The following is a 27,169-nucleotide window of genomic DNA, read 5'->3' as shown; positions in this document are numbered from 1 at the left end:
TCATTTATGTATAGGATGAATAGTTTCGGTCCCAGGACGGAGCCTTGGGGCACGCCACGTGTAATTAGACGAGTTGATGATCTGCACCCTTCATATGAAACATATTGCGAGCGCCTTTCCAAATAGCTTCTTATCCAGTTTAGAACGTTACCTCTCATTCCAAGTCTCTGTAGTTTGTCCAGTAGAATGTTGTGGTTAACTGTATCAAAGGCTTTTTTCAAGTCCAGGAAAATTCCCACAGAGTATTTTTTTGGTCAAGAGCATCCGTGATCAGTTCCATAGACTCAGCTAGGGCCTGCACAGTGGAGTGGTTTCTCCTAAACCCATATTGGCTGTCGTGTAATAAATGATGTTTTGTTATGTATTTGTCAAGTCGGTTATTAAAGAGCTTTTCAAGTATTTTTGAAAGTTGGGGCAGGATGGAGATAGGTCTGTAGTTGTTGAACTCATGTGGGTTCCCACCTTTGAATATTGGAATAACTTTAGCTATTTTCATTTCATCAGGGAAGATTCCGGACTCAAAAGATTTATTGAAAATATGAGTTATTGGGAGCAGAATTTCATTATGAATGCTCTTGATGAGTTTCATATCCATTTCATGAAAGTCAGTGGAGTTTTTGTTTTCGCATTGCATAATTAGACTCTTTACTTCAGTTGCGAGAATTGGTTCCAGAAACATTGATTTTAGAATGGGGTCAGGGTTCATATGTGTAGCTACAGGGGGAATTTTCTCAGCAAGGTTAGTGCCCACTGTAACAAAGAAGTCATTGAATTTATTTGCAATCTCTTCTTTGTTTCTCATTTGGCTGTTACCTCCATAGAAGAACTCAGGGTAAGATTTTCCTGACTCCCTATTTCTTCTTATCGTACCGTTTAGGATTTTCCATAGTTTGGAAGTATAGTTTTTGTTGTCTTCCAGTAAATTGCAGTAGTATTGTTTTTTTTACAGGAACGCAGGATGGAGTTGAGTTTATTTCGGTACTTTTTGAATTTGTTTTCATTTTCAGTTGTCCGATTAGAGATGAACTCTCTGTACAGCTTGGCTTTTTTGTGGCATGCATTGATAAGAGCCTTCGTTATCCAAGGCTTGTTTACAATTATTTTCGTGAGAAACGGTCTCTCCGGGCAGTGCTTATCATAGAGGTGTTGGATCAATAGTAGCGACATTCATGAAAGTCACTTGCCACGTTTACATGGAGCCAAATATTCCAATTACAATCGGAATATTTGTTCAAACCGAATAAATGTGTTCCATATAAACACCTCATTCGGAATGAACAGGCCCAAACCGAATGGAATTTCATTCCGTTTCACAGGGGTGGAATATTCCTTTTCCCAAACCGATTAGAAGTAAAATTATATCATGTAAACAGGGAAGCGGAATGGTGTCTGGTTGCGTTCTTTCTGCACATGCTCCGTACTGACGTGGTGACGTCACTTGGTGACTTAAGTAACGTCACTTGCAACATGGCTTCCAAGCACATGCGCAGCGCACCCACACAACTTTTTAAATGAACGTCGTGTCATTCTGAAGTTTTGTTTCCACTTGAAAAGTTAAAACAGCAGCTGATCTGACGATCGATCTCCATGTTTTGCAACGTGACGCTTTGTTTTGATTAATCTGCGCATGTCAGACGGCAGTTGTCAAACGTCCTTTCGGAATAAAGGCAGACACATGTAAACGCTGGATCGGAATAGATGAAGTGACATGTAAACAGCTGATCTGAAATTTCCATTCGGAATTATTTGAATCGGTATGAATAAAAGTCAGCATGTAAACGTGGCTATTGGCATGGACGTACATAGCTGTCAGTGGTATTGACTTACTTAGGCGCCACTTCAATGTCAATGGGCTGTAATGGTAAGTGGTCAAAAATCACAACCACCTATGTTTTCCTGTCACTTGCCACGTTTACATGGAGCCAAATATTCCAATTACAATTGGAATATTTGTTCAAACCGAATAAATGTGTTCCATATAAACACCTCATTCGGAATGAACAGGCCCAAACCGAATGGAATTTCATTCCGATTCACAGGGGTGGAATATTCCTTTTCCCAAACCGATTAGAAGTAAAATTATATCATGTAAACAGGGAAGCGGAATGGTGTCTGGTTGCGTTCTTTCTGCACATGCTCCGTACTGACGTGGTGACGTCACTTTGTGACGTAAGTAACGTCACTTGCAACATGGCTTCCAAGCACAGCGCACCTAATTGGAGTCCGGCGGAAAGATTGTATTTAATTCAAACTTTAAAAGAATTGAATATAATTGCTCGCTTAGACGGGCGTAAAACGAGGAACAGTGAACTATTTAAAAAAGTTCACGAGAGGTTACACGAAGCCGGAATAGACCGGAGCGTTGACCAGATTAGAAACCGGTGGAAAACCGGCTAATACAAGGCAAAAGAGCAAAACAGCAGAAGCGGATACGACCCCACAAACACAACAAGTGGGTTAAAGTTAAAACAGCAGCACTCCGACGATCGATTCCCATGTTTTGCAATGTGACGCTTTGTTTTGATTAATCTGCGCATGTCAGACGGCAGTTGTCAAACGTCCTTTCGGAATAAAGGCAGTCACATGTAAACGCTGGATCGGAATAGATGAAGTGACATGTAAACAGCTGATCTGAAATTTCCATTCGGAATGATTTGAATCGGTATGAATAAAAGTCAGCATGTAAACGTGGCTACTGAAAATGAAGGGAAAATGTTTACCATTAAAAATGAATGGAATTCCGGTCATTCTGATATTTAAACGGTGCCGGTCGGTCAAACGGTTTGGAGTCTCCACTGCGCCGAAAAAATGTGGATAATAAGATTATTTTAAAAAGAAATAAAAATAAAGTTGAGAAATTTTACTAGCTGGGCCTTTGCCTTTTAAAGTCCCATCTAATAAAAAATCTCTTTTCACATACAAAATAATAATTCAATGGTGATGGTACCAATGAGGTGTCCCTTACTTTTTCAGGAAGTTGGCAATCTCACTTTTAAATCCCGCGAGAAATCACGAGACTATTGCAATTAGTTGGAAAGACACATTAACATTATGTTGCATCAACAATATCTAATCAAGCTCCTCATTCACTGTTCATGTTTATGTAGAGACTGCATGATTCAATCATGCTCACCTTGGAAACATGATGGTTTCTTGCTGAAAATGCACACTGTCTTTTAGTAAACTTTACAACCTGCCTGATTCTTTTTTTTGAGTGTATAGAGTAGCCAAAAGTTTTATTCGAGTAAGAGTAGCGCTACTTCAAAATACAGGTAGTCCCGGACTTCGACCCCGATTTCGACTTTACAACGCCTGCGTCCCATCATTTTTTTTTTAATGTTGACTTTTGTTTCGTGATGCATGCTTTTATTTTGGCGCAGGAAGAGTAGAGCAGGTTGTACTACTGCACACGAGAGCATTTACACACCTGTTATGCTGTACTTTTCATTAAATCTACCCCCCAAAAATAAATGTTATTCATGCTATTCAAGCAAATTGTTCTTTTTCAAGATTGTTGGGATCAATAACTGACGCGACGACCCGGGCCAGTGGTTTTGAGAGTCGGGCCAGTAAACTTCAAAATAATTTCCCTTATTCTCTAACCCTGGCATAGATTACTAAAAATATTTAGTTGTTTTGACATGTAGTAACACGAATGTTTTCATTTTCTCCAAGCCTGGTGGTTCGTTCTCTCTCAATCGATTGATTTTCTTAAAAGTATTACATCGGTTATCCATAATATTTTAGCAATTACAGTAATCTTTCACTACTTTGCACTGTGACTATCATGGATTCACGACTTCGTGGGCCGAATTTAAAAATATATATTTATATTTATGTATATGGCGGAAAACACTTAGGTGACTTGAAGTTCCGCTCTGAGACCCCCAATTTGGCCAAATTTCAAAATTGTCCTATTTGCATGTGTGATACATCATTGGAAGGCTTAAAATCTCAATTTTCTGGGGGAAGAAAATTTTTGAACAGGAGGGCATTAAAAAAAAAAAAAAAATTTAAACAGCAAAATCCTAACTGGAAGTGAGAGCACGCGAGAGCATAATTAAAGACGCCATGATTGTAACGAGATATTATCGCGTACTCACCTCTTTTCGATCCAAAAACTCAATGTAGCATGTAGCATAGAGTGTCAAGACACAGATGTGAATGGCCACAGCTGGATTTTTTGGGGATTTTATGGGTGAAACATGGCCATATAACAAGGGTCGCGATGCAGAAATCGCAGACATCAAGGAGTGGTCGAGATGCTCTTTTTAATATATTTACCCTTTTAAATGTTTTTTTTTTCCCAATTTTCTTTGTTTGGATCGATTATTTATCATCTAACATATCAGGGAAAATGTGACAGTAACAAAACAAAACAAAAACAAAAAATTAAGCCATAGTTATGAGGTAGATATATCCGTGACTTATTTACAGACACCATTTTTTTCATTGTGACGTAATTTGTTTAAAAGTCTAAAATATACGAGTGAATATTTTTTTAAAGTCGTTTTTGTTGTTGTTGTTGTTGTTGTTGTTTTTTTTTTTTAAAGACGAAATATTACACATCAATTAATGATTCTAAGCTAAAAATGATGGGCATTTTGAATAATAAATATAATTAATTAGCTTCGTTTTATGGCTAGGTTGAAACAAAAGCAGTTGTGTGACGTCTGTAAACGGGGGTTTTTCAGGGTAAAACGGACAAATCAAAAATAGTTTGGGGGCTTAATGGGCCACGAACCTGCTATGGCATCATATAGACATATTGTTCTATCAAACACAAGAGTTCTTTTATTTTAAAGAAGGGTAAAAGAGCAGAAACTGCTTTTTCAGTCTTGTCTGTGTTTTCCGCCATACACATTAGTGTCGTTAGACCTCTTTTAGGAGGGCTTCAGCTATTGATGGCCAATGAAGCTTCTTGTAAAGCTGCAACCCACTTGGCCAAATTGATTCAAAAATAGGTTCACTTTATGAAACTTCATTACCAGTGACATCTCCTGGCCAAAACTGGAACTGCAGGGGCTCACAAGCCGTCTTTCCCCCCTGAAGTATGATACACACAGAAAAGCTGATTTTGATGTGCTATTTCGTCATCCTCATACAATAATCGCCAGTCACTTTATTTTGGGTTTTATTTTATTTTATTTTTTTGTAGAAAACATGAAATACTGAACCAAATTCTCATTTCACCATATTGATCACTGATTCAATTTCACGGTCAGGATTGAGTAATCCATTTGACCTAGGAATGAAGCCCATTTTAGCAGAGGTGGCCAGCATTCTGAGGAAATGTTCAAGGGGAAAAAAGTAAATATTTGTCCAAATATGGTTTAGGCGAATATTGTAAGAGGTTGACTATTTACAAATAAAGAGTTCTGAACGTGTTTTGTGTCACTGATGTGAGCGATGTGGGGGGAAATATTGCAGTGTGCTTGTGTAACTATGGCCATTATGCGGGATGGTGAACGTTCAAAGATTTTTATTGAGGTACATGATTATCAGCATAGTTTTTGGATTGAGTCGATTTCTTTTTTGCTTACAACTTCTCCACATTTAGAAAATACTCGCTCACGGGGAACACATGATGCTGGAGTGCATAAAAATGTTTTTGCTAAATGGAATAAATGAGGGTAGACATTCTGATGGTTCTGCCAGTAAATGAGTGGGTTTTCGGCTCTTCCCAGTGGTGGATCAGTGAAGTATCGCGGCACTTCCTTTGTTGCATCTGCTGAGGCATTCCTTGACCTGTTGGTATCGACGCATCTCTGTTCAGGGTATCGATACTGAGCTTTAATTTTGTTAGCAATGTCACTTTTTCACTCCCAGCCATTTTCACCAGAGCAAGGCCCTTTACTCCCGGCCGTTTTACTGGATTTTGACTGATTTTGCAGGGCCCACAGAAAATTCTGTTCTATTGCTATATAAGCATGGAACCCACCAAAAGAAAGATTAGACTCTCCTCTTTCAGCAGGAAAAAAAGTAAGTTCATATTTTTTCCCATTCTTTTGAAATTAGCATTAGAAAATAGCTTAGTTTGAGCAATTTTCCAATTTTTAATGAAAAAAACAGAGAAATTGAGCTTTTTGTGAAAGCATACATTTCAAACATAACTTTGACTTGGCAGCTATTTTTTTGCTTTAGTTACATCCCAAACATCTGAATAATGTTTTCCTTTTACAAAATGCCATAAAGAACAAGACAAATGGAGCTTTTGATAGGAAAGTAACAATTTATTTACACGTAACTAACTGAGAGATGACGCTGTTGTTGCCAAAATGACGCTGTTGTCACAGCGACTGCCGGGTAAACTTTTCCCTCATCGCTGCCTGTCTCATAAAGAGGATTTTTTTTAGTCTCTGCGCGGTCTGCTTGGCGAGCAGCACGGACGACAACGGCAGCTTCGGATCACTGATGGTCCCGGTCGTTCTGCTCAGTCATCCAGCGCCTGGCATCCCGGGCTTCTTCTCGGTTGTTCTGCTCGGTGGTCCGCTGCCTGGCATCATTCTGCTGGCGCTTCAACCGTGCGCCCCGGCCTTTCGTTGCCGTTGAATCGCCCCTTCAGTGCGTTGTCATCCAATTTATTCCACTTGTTCATATAGAGATACCCGCATTACTGATAATCCAGTCCGCATTTTCCCTGTGGAATAAATAAGATATTTTCAAGAGAAAACATTTCAATCAAAAAATATATATTATTTTCAATTGTAGAAAAAAAGTTTTGAATGCAAAAAAATATTTGAGACTCAAAAATTTACGGTTGCATCAATCAAAAAATATATTTTCAACCAAAGAAAAAACTCATATGAAAAAATTACCCAAAACCCCCCCAAAAAATTACATTTTTTTTTTAATTAGAAATGTTTTTTTGTTTTTTTTGATTGAAGTAAAAAAAAGTTTTGAACTCCTTTTTTTGATTGAATCATTATGACACAAATGTTGCGCTTCTCTATCTATTGGTCAGACATGTTTGAGTGACAAGTGGTTACACCAATGGCGTATTTTTGACAGGTGAAGCTGAAGAGCTACCCACAAGATAGTTTTGGTACGCAGAAGCGAGCATCACCACAGCTGGTTTGAAAAGCACAAATGGTTAGAATATTACCTGTTTGTGAAGTTTTGTGCTTGTACGCTACGTTCACTTACATCCTGTGCACCTCCCGGGGGCTAAGCTCCCTTGTTTTTAAAACCTTGTGACACCCCTGCTGTATATATACTAAATCTAAAAACATGATTTCAATAAATCCGTTAAAATATTAAAAAATAATTTTATTTCACAGAGTATGACAAATAAAACAAACGTGAAATAGGAATAAAAAACATGCAGCATCTATATATACAGTACACTGCTGGCCAAAGTATTGGCACCCCTGCAATTCTCTCAATTTCTCCCAGAAAATGATTGCAATTCCAAATGCTTTGGTACTAATATCTTCATTTATTTTGCTTGCAATGAAAAAACACAAAAGAGAATGGGGAAAAAAATTATAATTTACACAAAACTACAAAAATGGGCCAGACAAAAGTATTGGCACCCTTTGAAAAATCATGTGATGCTTCTTTAATTTGTGTCATTAATGGCACCTGTTACTTACATGTGGCACATAACAGGTGGTGACAATAACTAAATCAAACTTGCAGCCAGTTAAAAGGGATTAAAGTTGACTCAACCTCTATCCTGTGTCCTTGTGTGTACCATATTGAGCATGGAGAAAAGAAAAGACCAAAGAACTGTCTGAGGACTTGAGAAGCAAAATTGTGAGGAAGCATGGGCAATCTCAAGGCTACAATTCAATCAATACAATACAATCTCCAAAGACCTGAATGTTCCTGTGTCTACCGTGCGCAGTGTCATCAATAAGTGTAAAACCAATGGCACTGTGGCTAACCTTCCTAGATGTGGACGGAAAAGAAAAATTGATAAGAGAATTCAACAAATGATTGTGCGTATGTTGGATAAAGAACCTCGACTAACATCCAAACAAGTTCAAGCTGTCCCGTAGTTCGAGGGTACAACAGTTTCAACACGTACTACCCGACAACGATGTAGTGAATGGAAAGAGACTCTATGGTAGGAAGACCCCACTTCTGACCCAGAGACATAAAAAAAGCCAGGCTGGAGTTTGCCAAAACTTACCTGAGAAAGCCAAAAAACGTTTTGGAAGAATGTTCTCTGGTCAGATAAGACAAAAGTAGAGCTTTTTGGGAAAAGGCATCAACATAGAGTTTACAAAGAAAAAAAAAAAACCCGAGGCCTTCAAAGAAAAGAACACGGTCCCCACAATCAAACATGGCGGAGGTTCCCTGTTGTTTTGGGGTTGCTTAGCTGCCTCTTGCACTGGACTGCTTGATCGTGTGCATGGCATTATGAAGTCTGAAGACTACCAACAAATTTTGCAATATAATGTAGGGCCTAGTGTGAGAAAGCTGGGTCCCCTCAGAGGTCAAGGGTCTCCCAGCAGGAAAATGACCCAGCACTAGAAAATAGTTTGAGAGAAAGCACTGGAGATTTCTAAATTGGCCAGCAATGAGTCCAGACCTGAATCCCATAGAACACCTGTGGAAATATCTGAAAATGGCACCCTTCAAATCTCAGAGACCTTGAGCAGTTGGCCAAACAAGAATGGTCTAAAATTCCAGCAGAGCATTGTAAGAAACTTATTGATGGATAACGGAAGCGGTTCTTCGCAGTTATTTTGTCTAAAGGTTGCGCTACCAAGTATTAGGCTGAGGGTGCCAATTCTTTTGTCCGGCCCATTTTTGGAGTTTTGCGTAAAATGCTAATGATTTTTTACAAATCATTCTCGTTTGTGTTTTTTCATTGCAAGCAAAATAACTGAAGATATTACGACCAAAGCATTTGTAATTGCAATCATTTTCTGGGAGAAATTGAGCATGATCTGACAGAATTGCAGTTGCAGCGGTGCTAATACTTTTGGCCAGCAGTGTATATAAATCATAGCATGAGACTTACTGCAATTGATGTAAATTCTTGGTTTTTTTCTATTTATTTTTCATGTGCTTCTTTTTTTTTTTTGTTTTTTTTTTTGTTTTTTTTTTTGAAAATCAAAATATGGTCACTCAAAAATAAATTGCTGGCAAAACCACATCCACACCAAATTATTATACATACAATAACATCAATGAACACGTTTGACTGGGAACTCTGCGAGTCAGCACTCTCAGCTGCGTTTTCCAAAATTTCTCTCTCTCTCAGAATGTGTTTTGTTTTTCCCCGAAAGGAAAGGAAAGGAAAGGAAGGAGTAGAAATTAGCGGATCCGGATACGTTTGCACTCAACACTGATTTACTGACATCTGGATTTCCGTTTCTTTGGAGGTTGGCTTGCAACTTCTTCAATGCATCAGTGGTGACAACAGGGTAAGCAATTTGTTCTTTTCAAGTTGTTGTTCAAACTTCAATCTCGTTTTGTTTGTTAAACGAAGCCACAGCATTGCACGAAAATAGCGATGTTGGATGGAAAACGCGATCGGGATTCTTCCGAGTCGGACTGCTCCCGTGACACAAAAACATCAGCTGCAGTTTACGTCATCTTGATTTCGACCCGAAACGTTTTACGCATCGCATTCGACGTTTAATTCAATCATTTATTCGATTCGGGCTTACTTATGGAACTGATTTCACTTTTTAATCTGCACTACTTCTTGTGCGTATCTTTTCATGTCGAATTTCGTATAATACAATGTGTGGGTAAAGTCAAAAGAGGTGTTTGCATTCGTATTTCATTATTCTGCTTTGTTATCTTCTTGATATTTCATGTCTGGTTAACGTTGGTTTTTGTTAGCTTCCTTCTGTGTTGCTTTCTCAATAACATGTTGCAAGACTGAAAAAAGAGAAGTCAAATTAGATTGTCTAATATGATGAAATGATGACAAAATCAGTTTGACTTAAAAGAAACTTAAATGTAGAAATGGGGGTCATGTCATATTTATTGTAATTTATTATTTATTTTTTTTGCTATCAAGGATAGATAGATTTTATTAACAGATTCTATGTCCAGGCTACAATCACATAATACAAGGATAAGATAATAATCAAAATTAACTACAATTATACAGCGCTGGGTCTCTAGTGACCCCCTTTTAAAAAGCACCTATACCATTGCTTCCAGAACTGTGACTAGCAGTGAGTAGAACTGTGCAAAATGTTAGTCAGGCATGACTAGGGTTGCCAACTCCCTGGAAAAAATAAGAAAGGGACACCTCATTGGTAGAGCTGGCCGGCCTGATAACCATCACCCTTATTTTTTGTATGTGAAAAGTGATTTAAAAAAAAAAAAAAAAAAAAAAAAAAAAATATATATATATATATATATATATATATATATATATATATATATATATAATATTATAATAATATTACTCAAAACTGAATTAATTGGGTACATATTTGAATTATGAAAGCACATGGAAAAACAATAATTATCAGCAATGTGTTGTTATTACAAAATACAGGTAGTCCCCAGCAGGGCCGGCGCTAGCTATTTTGGTGCCCTAGGCATAAATGCTTTGTGGTGCACCCCCCCCCCCCCCCCCCCCAACGATAGAAATGAACAATATCTGAAGTGGTAGATGGTTGTTGGTCAGGACTGGGTGCTGCTGCAAAGTCTATAGGCCTGCTGGTGGATGGCTAATCTTGACTGCTTGTGGATGGTTGTTCATCTGAATCTTTTGCTTGGCCTTGGGTTCCTCCTTTGATATACTGAAGCATTGATCCTGTATCAGAAATACAAGACAAAACATTCAGGGATTATGAAATATTGTTTTGAACCATGGTACAAACATTTTCTAAATTAATTATAGTATTATGCAGGCTCATATTTAAAACACAGATACATGAAAACTTTAATATTATATCTTTATAGACATGGACTGATAGGGCACTTTATAAACATTCTGGACATAAAGTGGAAACAATGAATATGAAAGGGGAAATCTACATAGCTTTAAGATTGTTTTTTTTTTCTAATTAGTTTCACCAGTAGATGTCACTCTTGGCCTCTGGATCTCTCGAAAATGACTACGGCTTCTTACAAATGGAAAAAATTTCGGTATCAACATAGTCGTTGCATAAAACCACTACCGGTATGTCTCGTAACATTCCATTTAATTTTCATTGTGCAATGAATTTGCAAGTCACATCATTAGTCACATCCACAGCGTTTTGGGGTGTTTTTTTTTTTTGGTTGTGCACACTAATAAACCGATCATAACCCGATTTCTGGAGTTACCAGATTATTCAAGTGGTCATGTAAAGAGCATGATCCGCTATCCTTTAAATGATAAACACCGCTATTTTACATCTCTGAGCATGTGTACAAATGGAAAAACGGATGTCGCTAGAGAGGACTTAGGGACGCCAAACTGATTCGCTTTCAGCCTTTGGGCCTACTCTGCAGTTAGCGAGCTTGTGTAACACAAGCCACACTCGCATTTGAAGAGGTTCAGTGGGACAACTTCAAGCAAGCATGGGTTTTTGGTAGACATGGAGGAAGGCCTATGCTGAGACCAAGAGTTTTACGTCATGTACTTGGAAAGAAATCGAACTATTGATTTAACATGTAAACCAGGTTTTTCCTGATTATCACATCACTGAAGTGCACGTAAATGCGTCAAATCTCATTATTGTCATTACCTGGTTATTCCCAGTTATCAGATTATTGTAGTCATGTAAACGTAGCTGATAATAAATAAACAATTATTTAAAAAAACAAACAAAAAAAAAACATTCTTACCTGCAAGTGATGCGCGGGCATCATTTCGCTGCTTTTTCCTCTTCCTTTTTTTCGCCCCCGACTCTTGTTGTCTTTTCGATGACATTTCCTTTCAAGAATAAACTTCTGCCATATTTGCGACTGAAGCATAATGGAGCAAACCATTAGGGAATTTGGGGGGGGGCACCAAAGGTAGACTGACGAGAGGGCCGCACAGGAGATTCTTTTTTTGTGTAAATAATGAGCCTATGTTACTTGTATTTGAATTACTTGCATTTATCAGGCTTTACAAAGTTTTATTTTAAATACTATATATTGTTGTTGTTATTACAATTACTATTTTTTAGGATTTTTTACAAACTTTATTTTTTTTTGGTGCCCCTTTAGGCAGAGTTGGTGCCCTACGCGCAGTGCGTGTTATGCGTATGCGGAGCGCCGTGTCTGGTCCCCAGGTTACGAACGAGTTCTGTTCCTACGCTGGCGACTAACCCGAATTTCCGCTTAATTAACCCTTTAAGTTCCCCTAAATCTCAAAATAACTGTCCAAAAAGTCCAAAAGTATTGTATTTTGTTTAATGATGGAGGATACACTGCTGTCTGGTGGCAGTGTTGGGTCTGGCTGGACTGTCACCTTGTACGACTGAGGAGCAGACTTGTCTGACATGGATAAAGGATAGCTGCGCTCTGGTTTCGCCCACTATAGGCTGTAAGTTGTTGCAGCTAATATATGTGAATGCATTTGTATCTAAGTTTACAGTTGCAGTTTGTGGAGTTACGTTTGAGCTTCTTCTTCTGTTGGATTCCAGCAGACTCGATGCCTACTGGCACATTGCTGTCTTTCTCAATGTGGCCAAATCACGTAATGACGTTTATATCCATTTCAGTTCAGTGACAACTAGAAAGTTCGCCAAAGCTTTTATCGCTCTATCTTGCCCCTTCGTGGGCCACAACAAATCGTTCAGAGTCACACAGCGCCTTGCGGCAACGGCCCACTTTTTTTTGGAAAAGCTTCCGTCTCTGTTCACTGTACATTGGACACTCCATCAGTACATATTTCACCGTTTGATCTTGTTTGCAGTGTTCAAACTTTCCATCAGGATGTTTACCCATTTTGGCTAGATCCCACGCTAGTCACCAGTCATGCATAAATCATAAAAAAAAAAAAAAATCGCAAGAAAAATACCCACAAGAACATTACTCCACCAAAAAATTTAGTTGATATTTTAGTTGAGGTCGTTCTATGCACACATTAGCTGCCATTGACAGCACTAGATGTCCAACCCATGTTGACAGGGAGGGGCAAGTCAACAAACATTCGCCCCCTCCCCGTCAACATGGCACCGTCAATGGCAACCAATGCGAAAACTGCATCAAAATGAATAGGAAATTACTGAAAATCTACATGAAGTAAGCCACAGGAGAGAGAGCAAAGCACCCCTGCGCAATTTCTCCGGAAATTGCATCCTCTAACTTTGCTACATATTGTTACTTTTGGGCTATTTTTTAAGTACCAGCTAAATACTCACTCTCAAAAATGTTTGCTAACCCAAAATTTTGCATTGCAAAAAAAAAAAAAAAGAATCTTGATTTGTGAAAAAACGGCTTACGGGGGGAAAAAAAACTAAGGTCAGATTTGGATTCAGCACCTCGGCATTACGCAAGAAGAAGTGGAGTGAAAAACACATTTCTTGTTAACCACTGTAACAGTGGGTTTTTTGGGTAGCCCTTTTAATTTTTGTCTTTTGCCTTTGGACGAAAATATTTCTTTGTCTAAGTCATATTTTAGTTATTTCAAAATGTTTTCGTCATTGTGTGATTTTAGTTGACCAAATCTCATACAAATTTCGTCTAGTTTTAATCGAGCTACTCAAAATGTTGTAGTCCTGTAATGAATAAAGGTTTACAATTATTTCAATAAAACACAGATATAGATAGATGAGCACATATTGCTCATAAGTTGCTCATAAATTGGCTTCTGTTCAAAATCGATCAATAAAAACAGCCTACAGTAACTCGCTTGAGACACATCCTAACCTCTAGTGAGGAGGGAGAGCAGGACAACGCAAACCTTGTGATGATAATACACACTGAGCAGAAAAAGCAGTACATTATTTTAAATCAGATCTACCCTCGAAGCCAAGAATTGTATGTAAAACAAAAAAGGAAAAAAAAAGTTGTCGGAGTGTTTAACATCGTCTAGACTTAACTGAACAGAAAAGCCAAGTGGCTCGGCTTTAGACAGTCCAGTGTTTCAAGAGGACGCTCGCCATTCTGAAGCTAATGCTAACGCTAGGATTTACATTTCGCATCTGATGATCACTCAGCACAGACCTTTAAAGGCGAAAGCAACATTGTATATTCTTCCCAAGAAAAACAAATCTTCAAAAAAACTCAAAGAAAACAAATCTTCTTTCCAAATAAGCAATATGGAGTGCAACCTAGCTTGTAGGGCTGTTCAATTTTGCCTAAAAAGAAAATCCCGATTATTTTCTCCAAACCCGATTTTCCAATATCGATGATGATTTCTTGGCAAAATAAAAATAATGACAAAGCATTCAGAATGTCTTGTATTTAAACTTTATTGGAATTGAAAGTGCCAGTGAATTTGACTCTGTTAACACACACAGAAAAATCCCTTGGGATGAAGAGCATTTTATTTATTCAACAGATTCCAGCTCTGTTCTTCAATAATGAAAGAAGCGATATATCATTTGAACCAAAATAAAGCTTGAGAAAAGTCAGTCAGTCAGTTAGTCTGTAAACCAAATAGTGTGTCAGCAAGTCAGTCTGCCAGCCAGCTAGCTAGCCAGCCAGTCAGGTGAAGTAGGTAGGCAGCCAAGCTCAGGGTGATGTGCTGTCATATTTCTCTCTTCTTACTTACATAAATTAATGATTAGTGCAAAACTGTCACTCATTAATAACAATATGCAAGGTGGCAATCACCTTGTTTAAACAAAGACAAATATAGGTTTATGATATAGGCGGAGTTTGAGTGTTGTGGCGGGGGTGGGGGGTGGGGGGCAAAACATGTAGATGACCCCGAAAAGCAGTGTCAGCAGTAAAATTAACGTACAAGATATATGCTTGGATAGTAGCTTAGCCCATGCTCGTACATACTGGCATCCCAGCTGTGTGCGTGGGTGTGTGTGTGTGCCCGTTAGAGGTGTGCATCGGTACTGCCCTCACGATTCGATTCGATTACGATTTTGGAGGGCCACGATTCGATTCAATTCGATTCGATTCGATTCAGAGGGTCACGATTCGATTCGGTTCGATTCGGCAATGCATCGCGATGCCTTAAAGCCTGGGATGCATTAAAATTCTAAAGCAAAGCATATTTTTCGTGAATCATGAGGCAACACAAGCGGTCAGACATTAAACAACTTTTTATTGGCTCTTGTGTCACTCCTGGTTGAAGTCAAATGAAAATACTTTTAGATATATATTTAAAAAAAAAAAAAAAAAAAACAGATCACAGCATTTAATTGGTGCTTTGAATGAGACCAGGGCTTTCTTTTTTTTTTTACACACAGTAACAGCCTTTCACACAGTGCAACATCTGAACTCCTGTGCAAAATCAGTAATAACAGTCACTGTATTTTAGTCACAACAACCCATCGATAAAAATATTCAAGTAAATATTAAAGAAAGCGACAAAGAAAATATTGTAGTGCAGCAGCATCTTTGCATCTTTATCGCAATATCAATCCAGGGATCAGTTCAGTTGCAAACAAAACATCCAACTAAATTGCAATGTAGAACAAAAGTAAAATGTTGGCCTAGCCCACTATATATGTGCAATCAACTTAGAAATGCAATCAGTAACTACCACATAACAATAAAAAATAATGAATTAAAATGAAGTGCAGCAGCATTTTAGCAGCCATAACAATCTGTTTCAACATGAGGAAATATCATTTTTTTTGCAATTGAGAGAGCAGAGAGATAGTAGAGGTTAGATGGGGCCTAAAAAATCCAGCCCGACCCGACCCGGCCCGCTGGTATTGAAGCCCGACCCGGCTTGGAGTGACGCGAAAAACAAAACAAAACGCAGCAGCAGCAATTTATTTTCATTTCTTCGAGATGGCAGAAAAAACGCATGTTTCTTAATGTTTAAATAGTCTACATATTTTTGTGATCATTATAGAAGCATTTGCACAACGAAATAACGCTGGGAAAGTTTAATATTAAAAAAAAAAAACATGCGATTTTGCAGACACACAGAGGAGAAGATTCAAAAGGATCACATTTGTGTTGCCTTTGTGTGCATAAAAAAGTGTCTTTCGTAACGAATTCTCAGTTGGCAGAAAAAAAACGCAAGTTTTCTTCATGTTTAAATAGTCTACATATTTTTGTGATCATTATAAAATCATTTACACAACGAAACTGGGAAAGTTTAATAAATATAAAAAAAAACGAGTTTGCAGACACAAAGAGGAGAGGATTCAAAAGGATCACATTTGTGTTGCCTTTGTGTGCATAAAAAAGTGTCTTTCGTTACGAATTCTCAGTTGGCAGAAAAAAAACGCAAGTTTTCTTAATGTTTAAATAGTCTACATATTTTTGTGATCATTATAAAATCATTTACACAACGAAATAACGCTGGGAAAGTTTAATATATAAAAAAAAACGAGTTTGCAGACACACAGAGGAGAGGATTCAAAAGGATCACATTTGTGTTGCCTTTGTGTGCATAAAAAAAGTCTTTCGTTACGAATTCTCAGTTGGCAGAAAAAAAACGCAAGTTTTCTTAATGTTTAAATAGTCTACATATTTTTGTGATCGTTATAAAATCATTTACACAACGAAATAACGCTGGGAAAGTTTAATATAAAAAAAGAAAGAAAAAAAAACGAGTTTGCAGACACACAGAGGAGAGGATTCAAAAGGATCACATTTGTGTTGCCTTTGTGTGCATAAATAAAAGTGTCTTTCGTAACGAATCGCAAGCGCCACAGCGGAGAAGAAGAAGAAAAAGCGGGCGGCGCCACTGCTTCATGTGAGTGCACAAGCAAATGCACAATACAGAGAGCCTGCTCTCGGTTTTATCCCATTTTTTTTTTTTTTTTGTATAATTTATTAGTCCGGCGCGAGGCGGCCCAACCCGACCCGAACGTGAATGCTTAACATTTTCAGCCCGAACCGAACTCGGGCACAAGATCTAACCTCTAAGAGATAGGACATAACATAACAATGGCTGAAGCGGAGAAAGAGGGAGCAAGAAAGATCCTTGATGCACCTAAGACATTGAAAGCTGACATCTGGAGACATTTTGGCTTCTATGAGGTTGGTAGGAAACTTGACAGTGTGTAAAAAATGAAACATGACAATAATAATACAAATGGGGAAACCAAATCCATTGCATCACCGGAATTGCGCAGGGAAGATTTTTGAACGTACTTATATATTTTAAAATGCGCTGAATCGATTCGGCTTGTTGCCCGCATTGAATCGAATCGTCCATGCCCCGCATCGGGATGCATCGCCGCATCGATTATTGTTGACACCACTAGTGCCCGTGCGTGTGTGTGAGCGCGCGCGTGTTCGTTTTTCTGTCTTACCTAGTGGAAAAGTAGACACCTCATCCTTTATGACTGAATATTGCAGCCAGAATCCGTCCTCAGGTGGTTTTGGCTAAGCAAAGCAAATGGTCGCCTATAAGGTACTAATCACATAATGTGTGGAGTTTTTCTCCAAAGTTGGCTGGGCAAAAGTAGCAGAATTGCCCGAAGCCATGGTCGTTCACGTTCTTGTTGTTTAAGATGGCACGCTCTTATGGGAGGAAGCATATATGCCAAGGAAACTACGGCGGCTTGGATAAAAAATGGTGCGGTTTTTAAAATTGAACGTACCGATTTGATCGTTTTTAACATTGTTTTAATCAGATAAGTTGGCTTCTGTTCAAAATCAATCAATAAAAACAGCCTTACTCGCTTAAGACACATCCTAACCTCTAGTGAGGAGGGAGAGGCGCAGCATATCTTACATGAGTGACACGACCCAAACATTACCACGATGCAAGCTGAAGTACTCAACGTACAACATGAAAATACTGTATCAAACATTGTGAACATATGACATAAACGATGTCGCATTTTCGTCTCGTAGTCGTCTTGTCAGACAAAAACTGGCATTTGTCTCGTTATGTTCTAGTATCCTGTGCCACATTTTAAGATTGTCCATCCATCCATCCATCCATCCATCCATCCATCCATCCATCCATCCATCCATCCATCCATCCATCCATCCATCCATCCATCCATCCATCCATCATCTTCCGCTTGCTCCAGGGTCGGGTCGCGGGGGCAGCAGCTCTAACAGGGAATCCCAGACTTCCCTTTCCCCCGCCACTTCAACCAGCTCCTACAGCGGGATCCCAAGGCGTTCCCTGGCCAGCCCAGAGACATAGTCTCTCCAGTGTGTCCTGGGTCGTCCCCGGGGCCTCCCGCCGGTGGGAGATGCCGGAACACCTCTTCGGGGAGGCGTCCAGGCTGAACCAGATGCCCGAGCCACCTCAGCTGGCTCCTCTCTACGCGGAGGAGTAATGCTCTACGCGGAGTCCCTCCCGGATGACCGAGTTTCTCACCCTATCTCTAAGGGAGGGACACCCTGCGGAGGAAACTCATTTCGGTGTTTGTATCTGGGATCTTGTTCTTTCGGTCACGACCCAAAACTCGTGACCATAGGTGAGGGTAGGAGCGTAGATCGACTGGTAAATAGAGAGCTTTGCCTTTCGGCTCAGCTCATTCTTCAACACTACAGACCGGTGCAGAGTCCACATTACTGCAGCCACTGCACTGATCCACCTATCGATCTACCCCTGCCTCCTACCCTTACTCGTGAACAAGACCCCAAGATACTTGAACTCCTCCACTTGGCGCAGGATCTTGTCCCCGACCCGGAGAGGGCACGCCACCCTTTTCCGACTGAGGACCATGGTCTCGGATTTGGAGGTGCTGATCTTCATCCCAACCGCTTCACACTTGGCTGCGAACCGCTCCAGTGAGAGTTGGAGGTCATGGCTAGATGAAGCCAAAAGCACCACATCATCTGCAAAAAGCAGAGATTCAATGGTCACCAAACCGAGGCCCCTCAACGCTTCGGCTGCGCCTAGAAATTCTGTCCCTAAAAATTATGAACATAATTGGTGACAAAGGGCAGCCTTGGCGGAGTCCAACCCTCACTGGGAACGAATTCGACTTACTGCCGGCAATGCAGACCAATCTCTGACACCGGTCGTACAGGGACCGAACAGCCCTTACCAAGGGGCCCGGTACCCCGTACTCCCGGAGCACCCCCCCACAGGACTCCCCGAGGCACACGGTGGAACGTCTTCTCCAGATCCACAAAACAGGAGTCAGAACCCGTCCCCCCACCTGAAGGCGGAGGGAGGCTACCCTCTCATCTACTGGGGTAAACCCCAACGTACAGGGGCCAAGCCGGGGGGCAATAAGTATGCCCACACCTGCTCGAGGCCTCTTACCGTGGGCAACTCCAGAGTGGAAGAGAGTCCAACCCCTCTCGACAGGATTGGTAGCAGAACCCAAGCTGTGTGTGGAGGAGAGTCCGACAATATCTAGTGGGAACTTCTCTGCCTCACACACCGGCTCAGGCTCCTTCCCTGCCAGAGAGGTGACATTCCATGTCCCAAGAGTTAGCTTCTGCAGCTGGGGGTCGGACCGCCAAGGCCTCGCCTTTGGCTGCTGCCCAACTCCCTACGCACCCGACCCCTTTGGCCCGTCCCACAGGTGTTGAGCCCATGGGAAGGGGAACCCACGTTGCCTTTTCGGGCTGTGCCCGGCCGGGCCCCATGGGGACAGGCCTGGCCACCAGAGGCTTGCCTTCGAGCCCCAACTCTAGGCCTGGCTCCAGAGGGGGGGCCCCGGTAACCCGCGTCCGGGCAAGGGAAACTCGAGTCCATTTATATTATTCATAATAAGGGGTCATTTTGAGCCATTTTGAGTCATTTCTGGCCCCTCACCTAGGACTTGTTTGCCATGGGTGACCCTACCAGGGGCTTAAAGCCCCAGACAACATAGCTCCTAGGATCATTGGGACAAGCAAACCCATCCACTACGATAAGGTGATGACTCATGGAGGGTTTTGGGGATTTTTAGATTGTCATCGTCATGAAAAAAATGTTTGTCAACGAAACATTTATCATCATTGTTGACGAAAACAAAACTGCACTGTAATCAACAGGAAAATTACAGTAACTAGCACAGGGGTGGGCAAACCGGTCCTCAAGGGCCGCAGTGGGTCCTGGTCTTTGTTATAACCGATCCAGCACAGGCAGTTTAACCAATGAGAGGTCCGGGGAAACAAGAAGCGCCTGACTGCAATCAATTGATTGTAAGACACTAGATTGGTGTAAAGGTGTCCTCTTGATGGGTTGGAACGAAAACCCTTACCCGCTGTGGCCATTTGTGGAATAGTTTGCCCGCCTCTGAACTAGCACAATTCAAGCTGTTGATCTCTTCTTTGAAGTATAAAATGCATATCACCTTGACTTTCCTCTGTCTAGCCCTTATTGTCATGGCCCGTTACTTAAGGCATTTCACAGCAGTGGGAGATGAGCAGCCTGGCCAGTGGGAGGATGAAGAATTGCACGTTCACAGTGATGAACTAGGTCCTGCCACTGGGCAGTACCCTGAAACCGTGACATTCAGGGATTCTCTGAAAAGACTATACAGCTCTACACGCTTCCAGGTATGTTTTTATGTAGCATTTTTTTACAGTTACAGGACCCCTTTTACGATAACGTACTTTTTCAGGGGAAAATGTATTTTCTGTAAAATTATCATGATGAATGCTAGTCTGCGTGTTAGCCAGTGGTGGATGAAGTAAGGAAAAGTAAGGATACAGGTGCAAAAAAAAATACTTAAGTAAAAGTACAAGTATCTAAAAGTAATTGCTTTAAAATGTACAAGTAAAAAGTAAAAGTATTTTCTCCTGAGGCTAAATGTAATAAACTGTAGTTTTTTTATTTTATTTATTTATTTTTTTAAATATATACAGTGGTATGAAAAAGTATCTGAAACTTTTGTAATTTCTTACATTTCTGCATAAAAATCACCATCAAATGTGATCTCATCTATGTCAAAATCAGATATATATATAAAAAAACAGTGTCTGCTGTAACTAAAACCACCCAAACATATTTAGGTTTTCCTATTTTATTGAGGATAGTATGCAAACAATGACAGAAGGGGGGAAAATAAGTAAGTTAGCCATCACATTTAAAATTTTGTGCCCCCCCCCCCCTTTTGGCAGCAATAACTTCAACCAGATGCTTCCTGAAGCTGCAGATCAGTCTGGCACATTGATCAGGACTAATCTTGGCCCATTCTCCTCTACAAAACTGCTGTAGTTCAGTCAGATTACTGGGATGTCTGGCATGAATCGCTGTCTTTAGGGCATGCCACAGCATCTCAATGGGGTTAGTCTGGACTTTGACTGGCCAGAATGTGTATTTTGTTCTTCTGAAACCATTCCTTAGTTGATTTACGTCTGTGTTTTGGAACATTGTCTTGTTGCAGGATCCAACCTCTTTTTAGTTTCAACTGTCTGACAGACGGCCTCTGGTTTTCCTGCAAAGCATCCCGATAAACTTTTGAATTCATTCTTCCATTAATAATTGCCTCTTGTCCAGGCCTTGAGGTAGCAAAACAGCCCCAAATTATGATGCTCCTTCCACCATACTTCATGGTGGGTATGAGGTGTTGATGTTGGTGAGCTTTTCCATTTTTCCTACACCCACGACATTGTTTGTTAGTCCCAAACAATTCAACACTAAATATTTTGCCAAAACCTCTGTGGAGTGTCCAAGAGCCTTTTTGCGAACATTAAACGGGCAACAATGTTTTTTCAGACAGCAGTGGCTTCCTCCATTCTTGGCCATAGTTTTACATGTAGTTGATGTGTGCGCAGAGATATTGGACTGTGCCAGTGATTTCTGTAAGTCTTTAGCAGACACACTTGGGTTATTTTTACCTCTCTGAGTATTCTGCGCTGGATTCTTAGCGTCATCTTTGGTGGACGGCCACACCTTGGGAGAGAAGTAACAGTGCCAAACCCTCTCCATTTGTAGACAACTTCTCTGACTGTTGACTGATGAAAATCCAGACTTTTAGAGATGGTTTTGTATCCTTTCCCAGCTTTATACAAATTAACATTCCTTGATGGCAGGTGTTCAGACAGCTCTTTTGACCGAACCATGATGCAGATCAGACAATGCTTCTCATCAAGACAATTCTTACCAGGTGTGAGTTTCATATAGGCCTGTCAACAATAACGCGCTAACGACCATGATTAATCTGGAAATATCAACGCATTAAAAAAAAAAACAAAAAAAAAAAACGCAATTTACCGCTCACACTAAGTTTGGCCACAACTGCCTCCCGTAGTCCCACTCGCTGATGTTTACATTCTCCGCGCGGCAATGCAGCCAGCCACGATGGGTGAGGATGAATGAGGATGATGACCAAATTCCGTTTTAAAAAGCTGCCTAATGGAAATCTGGATAAAACCAAAGTTGTGTGCACATACTGATGTAATGAACTGTCCTTCGATCGTAGCTCAACCAGCCTAAAGTACCACCTTCGGGCAATGCATATCTTTGCTAGTGTTAGCGATGACGCTAACACTATGGGAACAAGCTGCAGTCATCAAGCTACACTGGCAGAGTGCGGACTCGGACTTGCCAACAAAAAGACAACAAGTAGGTTGACTACTGCTATCGCTACATGGGTAGCCAGAGACTGTAGAGTGTAGACCCATTAATATAGTCGAAGACGAGGGCCTTGAAAATCCAATGACAACAAACAACAACAACCAATGACAAACCACTAGACAGGTACAAGGCAATGCCAGCATGGACTCATGTCCACTACAGTGGTGGTCTGCGCACAATGGTGCCCACAGTAAGCTGGCCCATCTAGCAAAAAAAGTATCTGGTCACACCTGCCACAACCGTTCTTTGCGAGAGACTGTTTTCTTTGACAGGGCACACCGTTCAAAAGAAAAGGTCTGCTCTGTTATCTGAAAATGTCAACAAGCTAGTTTGCCTGAGCAGTTGGTTGAAAAAAAAAAAAAGAGTATGGCTAACTTAAGCAGTGTTTCTAAACACCTTTACACACAGTTTAGTGTAATGTTTTTCAGTTAAGTGTGTGAAAATTGACAATTTATTTTTTTAAATATCTCACACAGCTTTCAGGCCATTTAGTATAAAACTGCAAATGCTGCATTTATTTGTGTGAAATGTTCAATTTAACAGACAAGTTGTTTACACATTTTTTGAAACACTAGCTATTGTTACTGTATTGGGCTTGTCTTCTCTTTAAATTGGCAGTTAATTTTGGGTAATATGCCAAACGGTACTTGAGCCACATTGTTAGTCTGAGGCACTTTAATCTGTAAAAACTCTTTGCTGTATAATACAGACAAATTATTTTATTTTTTATTTTATATGAGCTAAGTTGTTAAATAAAATTTTAAAACTCTATTTGGTTAAGTATTAATTCATTCACACATCATACATTTCATCAAAACAAATTTTAAGTCAATTATAGTATTTTCCTAGATTTTTTTTCCCTGAAGAGCAATTTTATTCATCCCGAGGGAAATGTAAATAATCATGATTAATCACACACTTGACATATGATTAACTAGATTAAATTTTTTAATCGTTTGACAGCACTAGTTTTATTGTGAGCTGGGCAGCTTTAAACCACTCATCAGTGATTGGGCACACACCTAACTTATATTGTCTGCTAAAAAATGGTTTCAATTGCTCTTTAAGTCTCCTTAAGCAGAGGGTTCACTTACTTGTTTTCCCCCCTTCTGTCATTGTATGCATGCTATCCTCATTAAAATATGAAAACCTATAATTGTTTGTGTTGTTTTAGTTAAAGCAGACATTTTTTTACCGTCTGGGTGATTTTTACAAAGATCAAACCACATTTAATGGTGATTTTATGCAGAAATAATAGAAATTCCAAAAGGTTCAGATACTTTTTCATACCACTGTATATAGATAGATACATACATACATTTCTAATCAAAACGGGGGGCTGGTTGACCTCAGATTGACCTGTCAAAAATAGTATTTCAAAAACGATAGCAGTACATATGAAGCCATTTACAGCACAAATGAAGCATAAACGATTGACACAATTTTTAGCCGTTTTAAATCAAAATGGGGGGCTGGTTGATCTCAGATTGACTTAAAAAAGAATTTTAAATATATATAAAATTTTTACAGGACAAACAAGTACAAAAATAACACAAACGATTTATCGAACGAACGAATTTTTATATATATTTGTATCTGATGGGGGGCCGACTTCATGGAGGTTTCCTGAATGCACCGTGTGACTGACAGGAGAGAGAAAGAGGTGCGGTAGAGTGGAAAGTTTTATACTGGACTGTCTCAGGAAATTAGAATACACAATATTCTAATTTTTTGAGACAGTCCTGTGTATATATACAGGACTGTCTCAGGAAATTAGAATACACAATATTCTAATTTCCTGACTGTCTCAGGAAATTAGAAGTATATATACACATACACGTATATATACACAGGACTGTCTCAAAAAATTAGAATATTGTGTATTCTAATTTTCTGAGACAGTCCAGTATATTTTCCATATTGTTTAGCCAGTTCACTTATATGCATACCATGCTCATATTTTCCTATCGTTTCCTTCTTAATTACAATGGTAAGTGTCACCTTTTTCCTTTTTTCACCACCTGCACTAACCTTGTTGGGACCCAAATTGATTTGTCTCACAAGAAAACCTGCCGTGCATCCATCTTGCGGGAAAACAATGAAATGGCAACGCTGTCACAAATCGTCGTATTTCGAGCATGTTTTCATATGTCGAGACAACTGACGAGTCAAATTTTACTTTGGAAGTCGAAAGGATTGTATCGTAAATATATTGGGGGTGTGAATCATTCACCCCAAAAAAACTTCACAGCCAACGGTCAGTCAGGGACGATTAATAAAAAAGAGTAATACAAAGTACATACAATACAAGTAATACACAGTCACAATTTAACCCCAAATACTTTTTGAATGAGGATAAAAAAAAAAATAGAAAAACACAAATATTAATTTAAAAAGAGTACCATTTTAAAAATATACCCGGGGAGATAATTGACATCATGAAACACAAAAAACGGAAATGATGTGTGAAACTGCGCCGGCTGGCTGGACATGATTGCTTCAGAAAGTGCTTGGATGCTTTTGCATATTTTTTTCCCAAATATGAGAGGTAAAAAAAAGAGAAATGGCTGATTCTTTTATTTTCGCCAACAGGTGACGGTGGTGTGTTTAGTAATTCTCGATGCCATTTTTGTATTAGCAGAGCTGCTTATTGATTTGTCCATTATCAAGTTGGAACATGGCCATTTAGCACCTGAGGTGAGACTTTTCATTCAAATACAGTAGAAAAAAATATTTGATCCAGTATCCAATACAGTATGTTTATATATATATATATATATATATATATATATATATATATATATATATATATACACAGGGTGTCCAAAAAATCGGATCTAAAAATCTTTAGTATAGATTTAATAATAATGTTTTTAGATTTTCATAAAAATAAAAATCTTACCAAAAAAAAAAAAATATTCAAGTACAAAATAAATAGAAAAGATCAAACTTGCAAATTGTGTTTTTGTTTTTCTAACATTCCAACATTCAAAGTTTATGGGCAAAAATAGACAACACACATCCTTTTTTGTACGGATCAACTGAGGCAACAGCTAAAGTCGGGTAACACCTGGTTACTATTTTTTGATTAAAAATAAGATGCTACCATTTTCAATACTGGATTACGCACAGTTAACTGTAAACCATTATCAGTGAACATACACTCCCACGTAAGATATATTTTTATATTGGCTAAAATGAAGTTAAAAGTGCAAATTGTTTCAAAACTGAGAAAGCATTTCTTAATAAATATTCAGTGGTTCAACGACTTCAGTTTAAGGCTAGAGCAAATTGGTTGATTTGAAAATATAAAATAAATACATGTATTGGTAATAATGCGTTTGATAGTTCCCACTCTGTACATTTGCCATAACTTTCCTCGTTGTCTAGTAATCTCCTAATATTATGTCAAATGCAGTTTTGTATTCGCCAAAGGGCGGTGCACACGGCTCTCATAGCTCCCCTCCATCAACTTCACAGCAGTAATGATGAGTACAGAATCTTAGGTTTCTTTTTTATCACAGTATATTTGAGTTATTTGACATAACTTTCGACTTTAACGGTAAAATCCGACTAAATTTGGGTTACGCCGCCAGTATATGAATGGGAATGCATTCATAACTCAGGGACTCGCTGTAATCGCAAAAATGATCATTGATTAGTTGACTATCAAAATAATCACTTAGGACAACCCTAATGTTGATTTATTATTGGCAATTGACCTGTTACCGAGGGCGTAGGTTTGCATAGGAACGGTAGGGACATAACACTACCAACTTTTCATGATGCTCAAATTGTCCCCACCAATTTTTAAGCAATCTTATATGCATTATATAATGAGTTCAGTTGTGTAGGTAATTTAGATTGTCTTCCCATATGTTGTAAGGATAGAATTGACCCTACCATTATTAAGTGAATTATTTTCATTATATTCAAACTTACATTTAGCCCTTTTCACTTTCTGAATGTGCCGGTCCACCCCCCCCCCCCCCCCCCCCCCAACACACGTTTGATTGGCTGATAACTTGACCCAGCCCCGACAAACACAGGCACATTCACGCTGACACAGCCCCGACAGAAATACATGTCGACAACATTCCACCCCCTCCGCTCCCTTCGAACTGCTATAATCTAGTTAATTAGACCAACATAATTTGTTTTCTGTACCATTTTGCAACGAAACACAATGAGCAACAGGTGTCTAGCCAATAATACACAAAAAAGTTCACTTCAGTTACGCTACGCAGCCAATCAAACGTTGACATTGTTGCGCATACCATACTGTATGTGCCATGCCCATACACACCATGCAAGTTAGCTAGCTAAGAACAATGCAGCGGAGTTAAGACACGCAAATGCTAACCCCTTATAATGGCGAAAGGAACGGGCATTGATACTACATTCATCAAGACATGCGTTTCTTTTAAGATGGAATGGCTGTCGGAGTCACTGAAACTGAGTGAGATTTGTTCTCTGTGTGTGTTTTTTTAACCAGTCCTGGATACGCTGCAAATTTATAATGTCTTAATCAGATACTTTTTCTTAAATCTAGTTAAATAATTTTCTCCATCTTGTTTTGAGTGTTAAAGACTAGTTAACAGATTAATGCGTCAGATTATTCCTCTTACTTTAAGCAAATATTACTATTAATTCTCATTAACCCCATACTACAAAAAAATGCTTTCAAATAATGTTCTGAATAAT

General features: G+C 39.3%; 1 protein-coding gene across 10 annotated transcripts in view; it reads left to right on the top strand.

Moving 5' to 3' along the window:
* Window positions 1-723: 723 nt before the first annotated feature.
* hvcn1 (hydrogen voltage-gated channel 1) overlaps window positions 724-27,169 on the top strand; it is a 59,571-nt gene continuing 33,125 nt past the window's right edge. For 6 of the 10 annotated variants that reach the window (XM_057849532.1, XM_057849541.1, XM_057849533.1 and 3 more), the window contains exons 1-2: window positions 10,564-20,442; window positions 25,058-25,162. In XM_057849532.1, the coding sequence (XP_057705515.1) occupies window positions 20,227-20,442; window positions 25,058-25,162 (321 nt within the window). In that variant the 5' untranslated portion in view covers window positions 10,564-20,226. Of the gene's footprint in view, window positions 833-5,154; window positions 5,983-6,017; window positions 6,565-9,242; window positions 9,381-10,563; window positions 20,443-25,057; window positions 25,163-27,169 lie in introns of those variants that run through there. The other 4 variants (XM_057849535.1, XM_057849537.1, XM_057849536.1 and 1 more) reach the window with 4 other exon arrangements.

Source organism: Corythoichthys intestinalis, chromosome 11 (genome assembly GCF_030265065.1).
Source record: "Corythoichthys intestinalis isolate RoL2023-P3 chromosome 11, ASM3026506v1, whole genome shotgun sequence".
Lineage (NCBI taxonomy): Eukaryota > Metazoa > Chordata > Actinopteri > Syngnathiformes > Syngnathidae > Corythoichthys > Corythoichthys intestinalis.
This window is presented reverse-complemented; position numbering and strand designations above follow the sequence as displayed.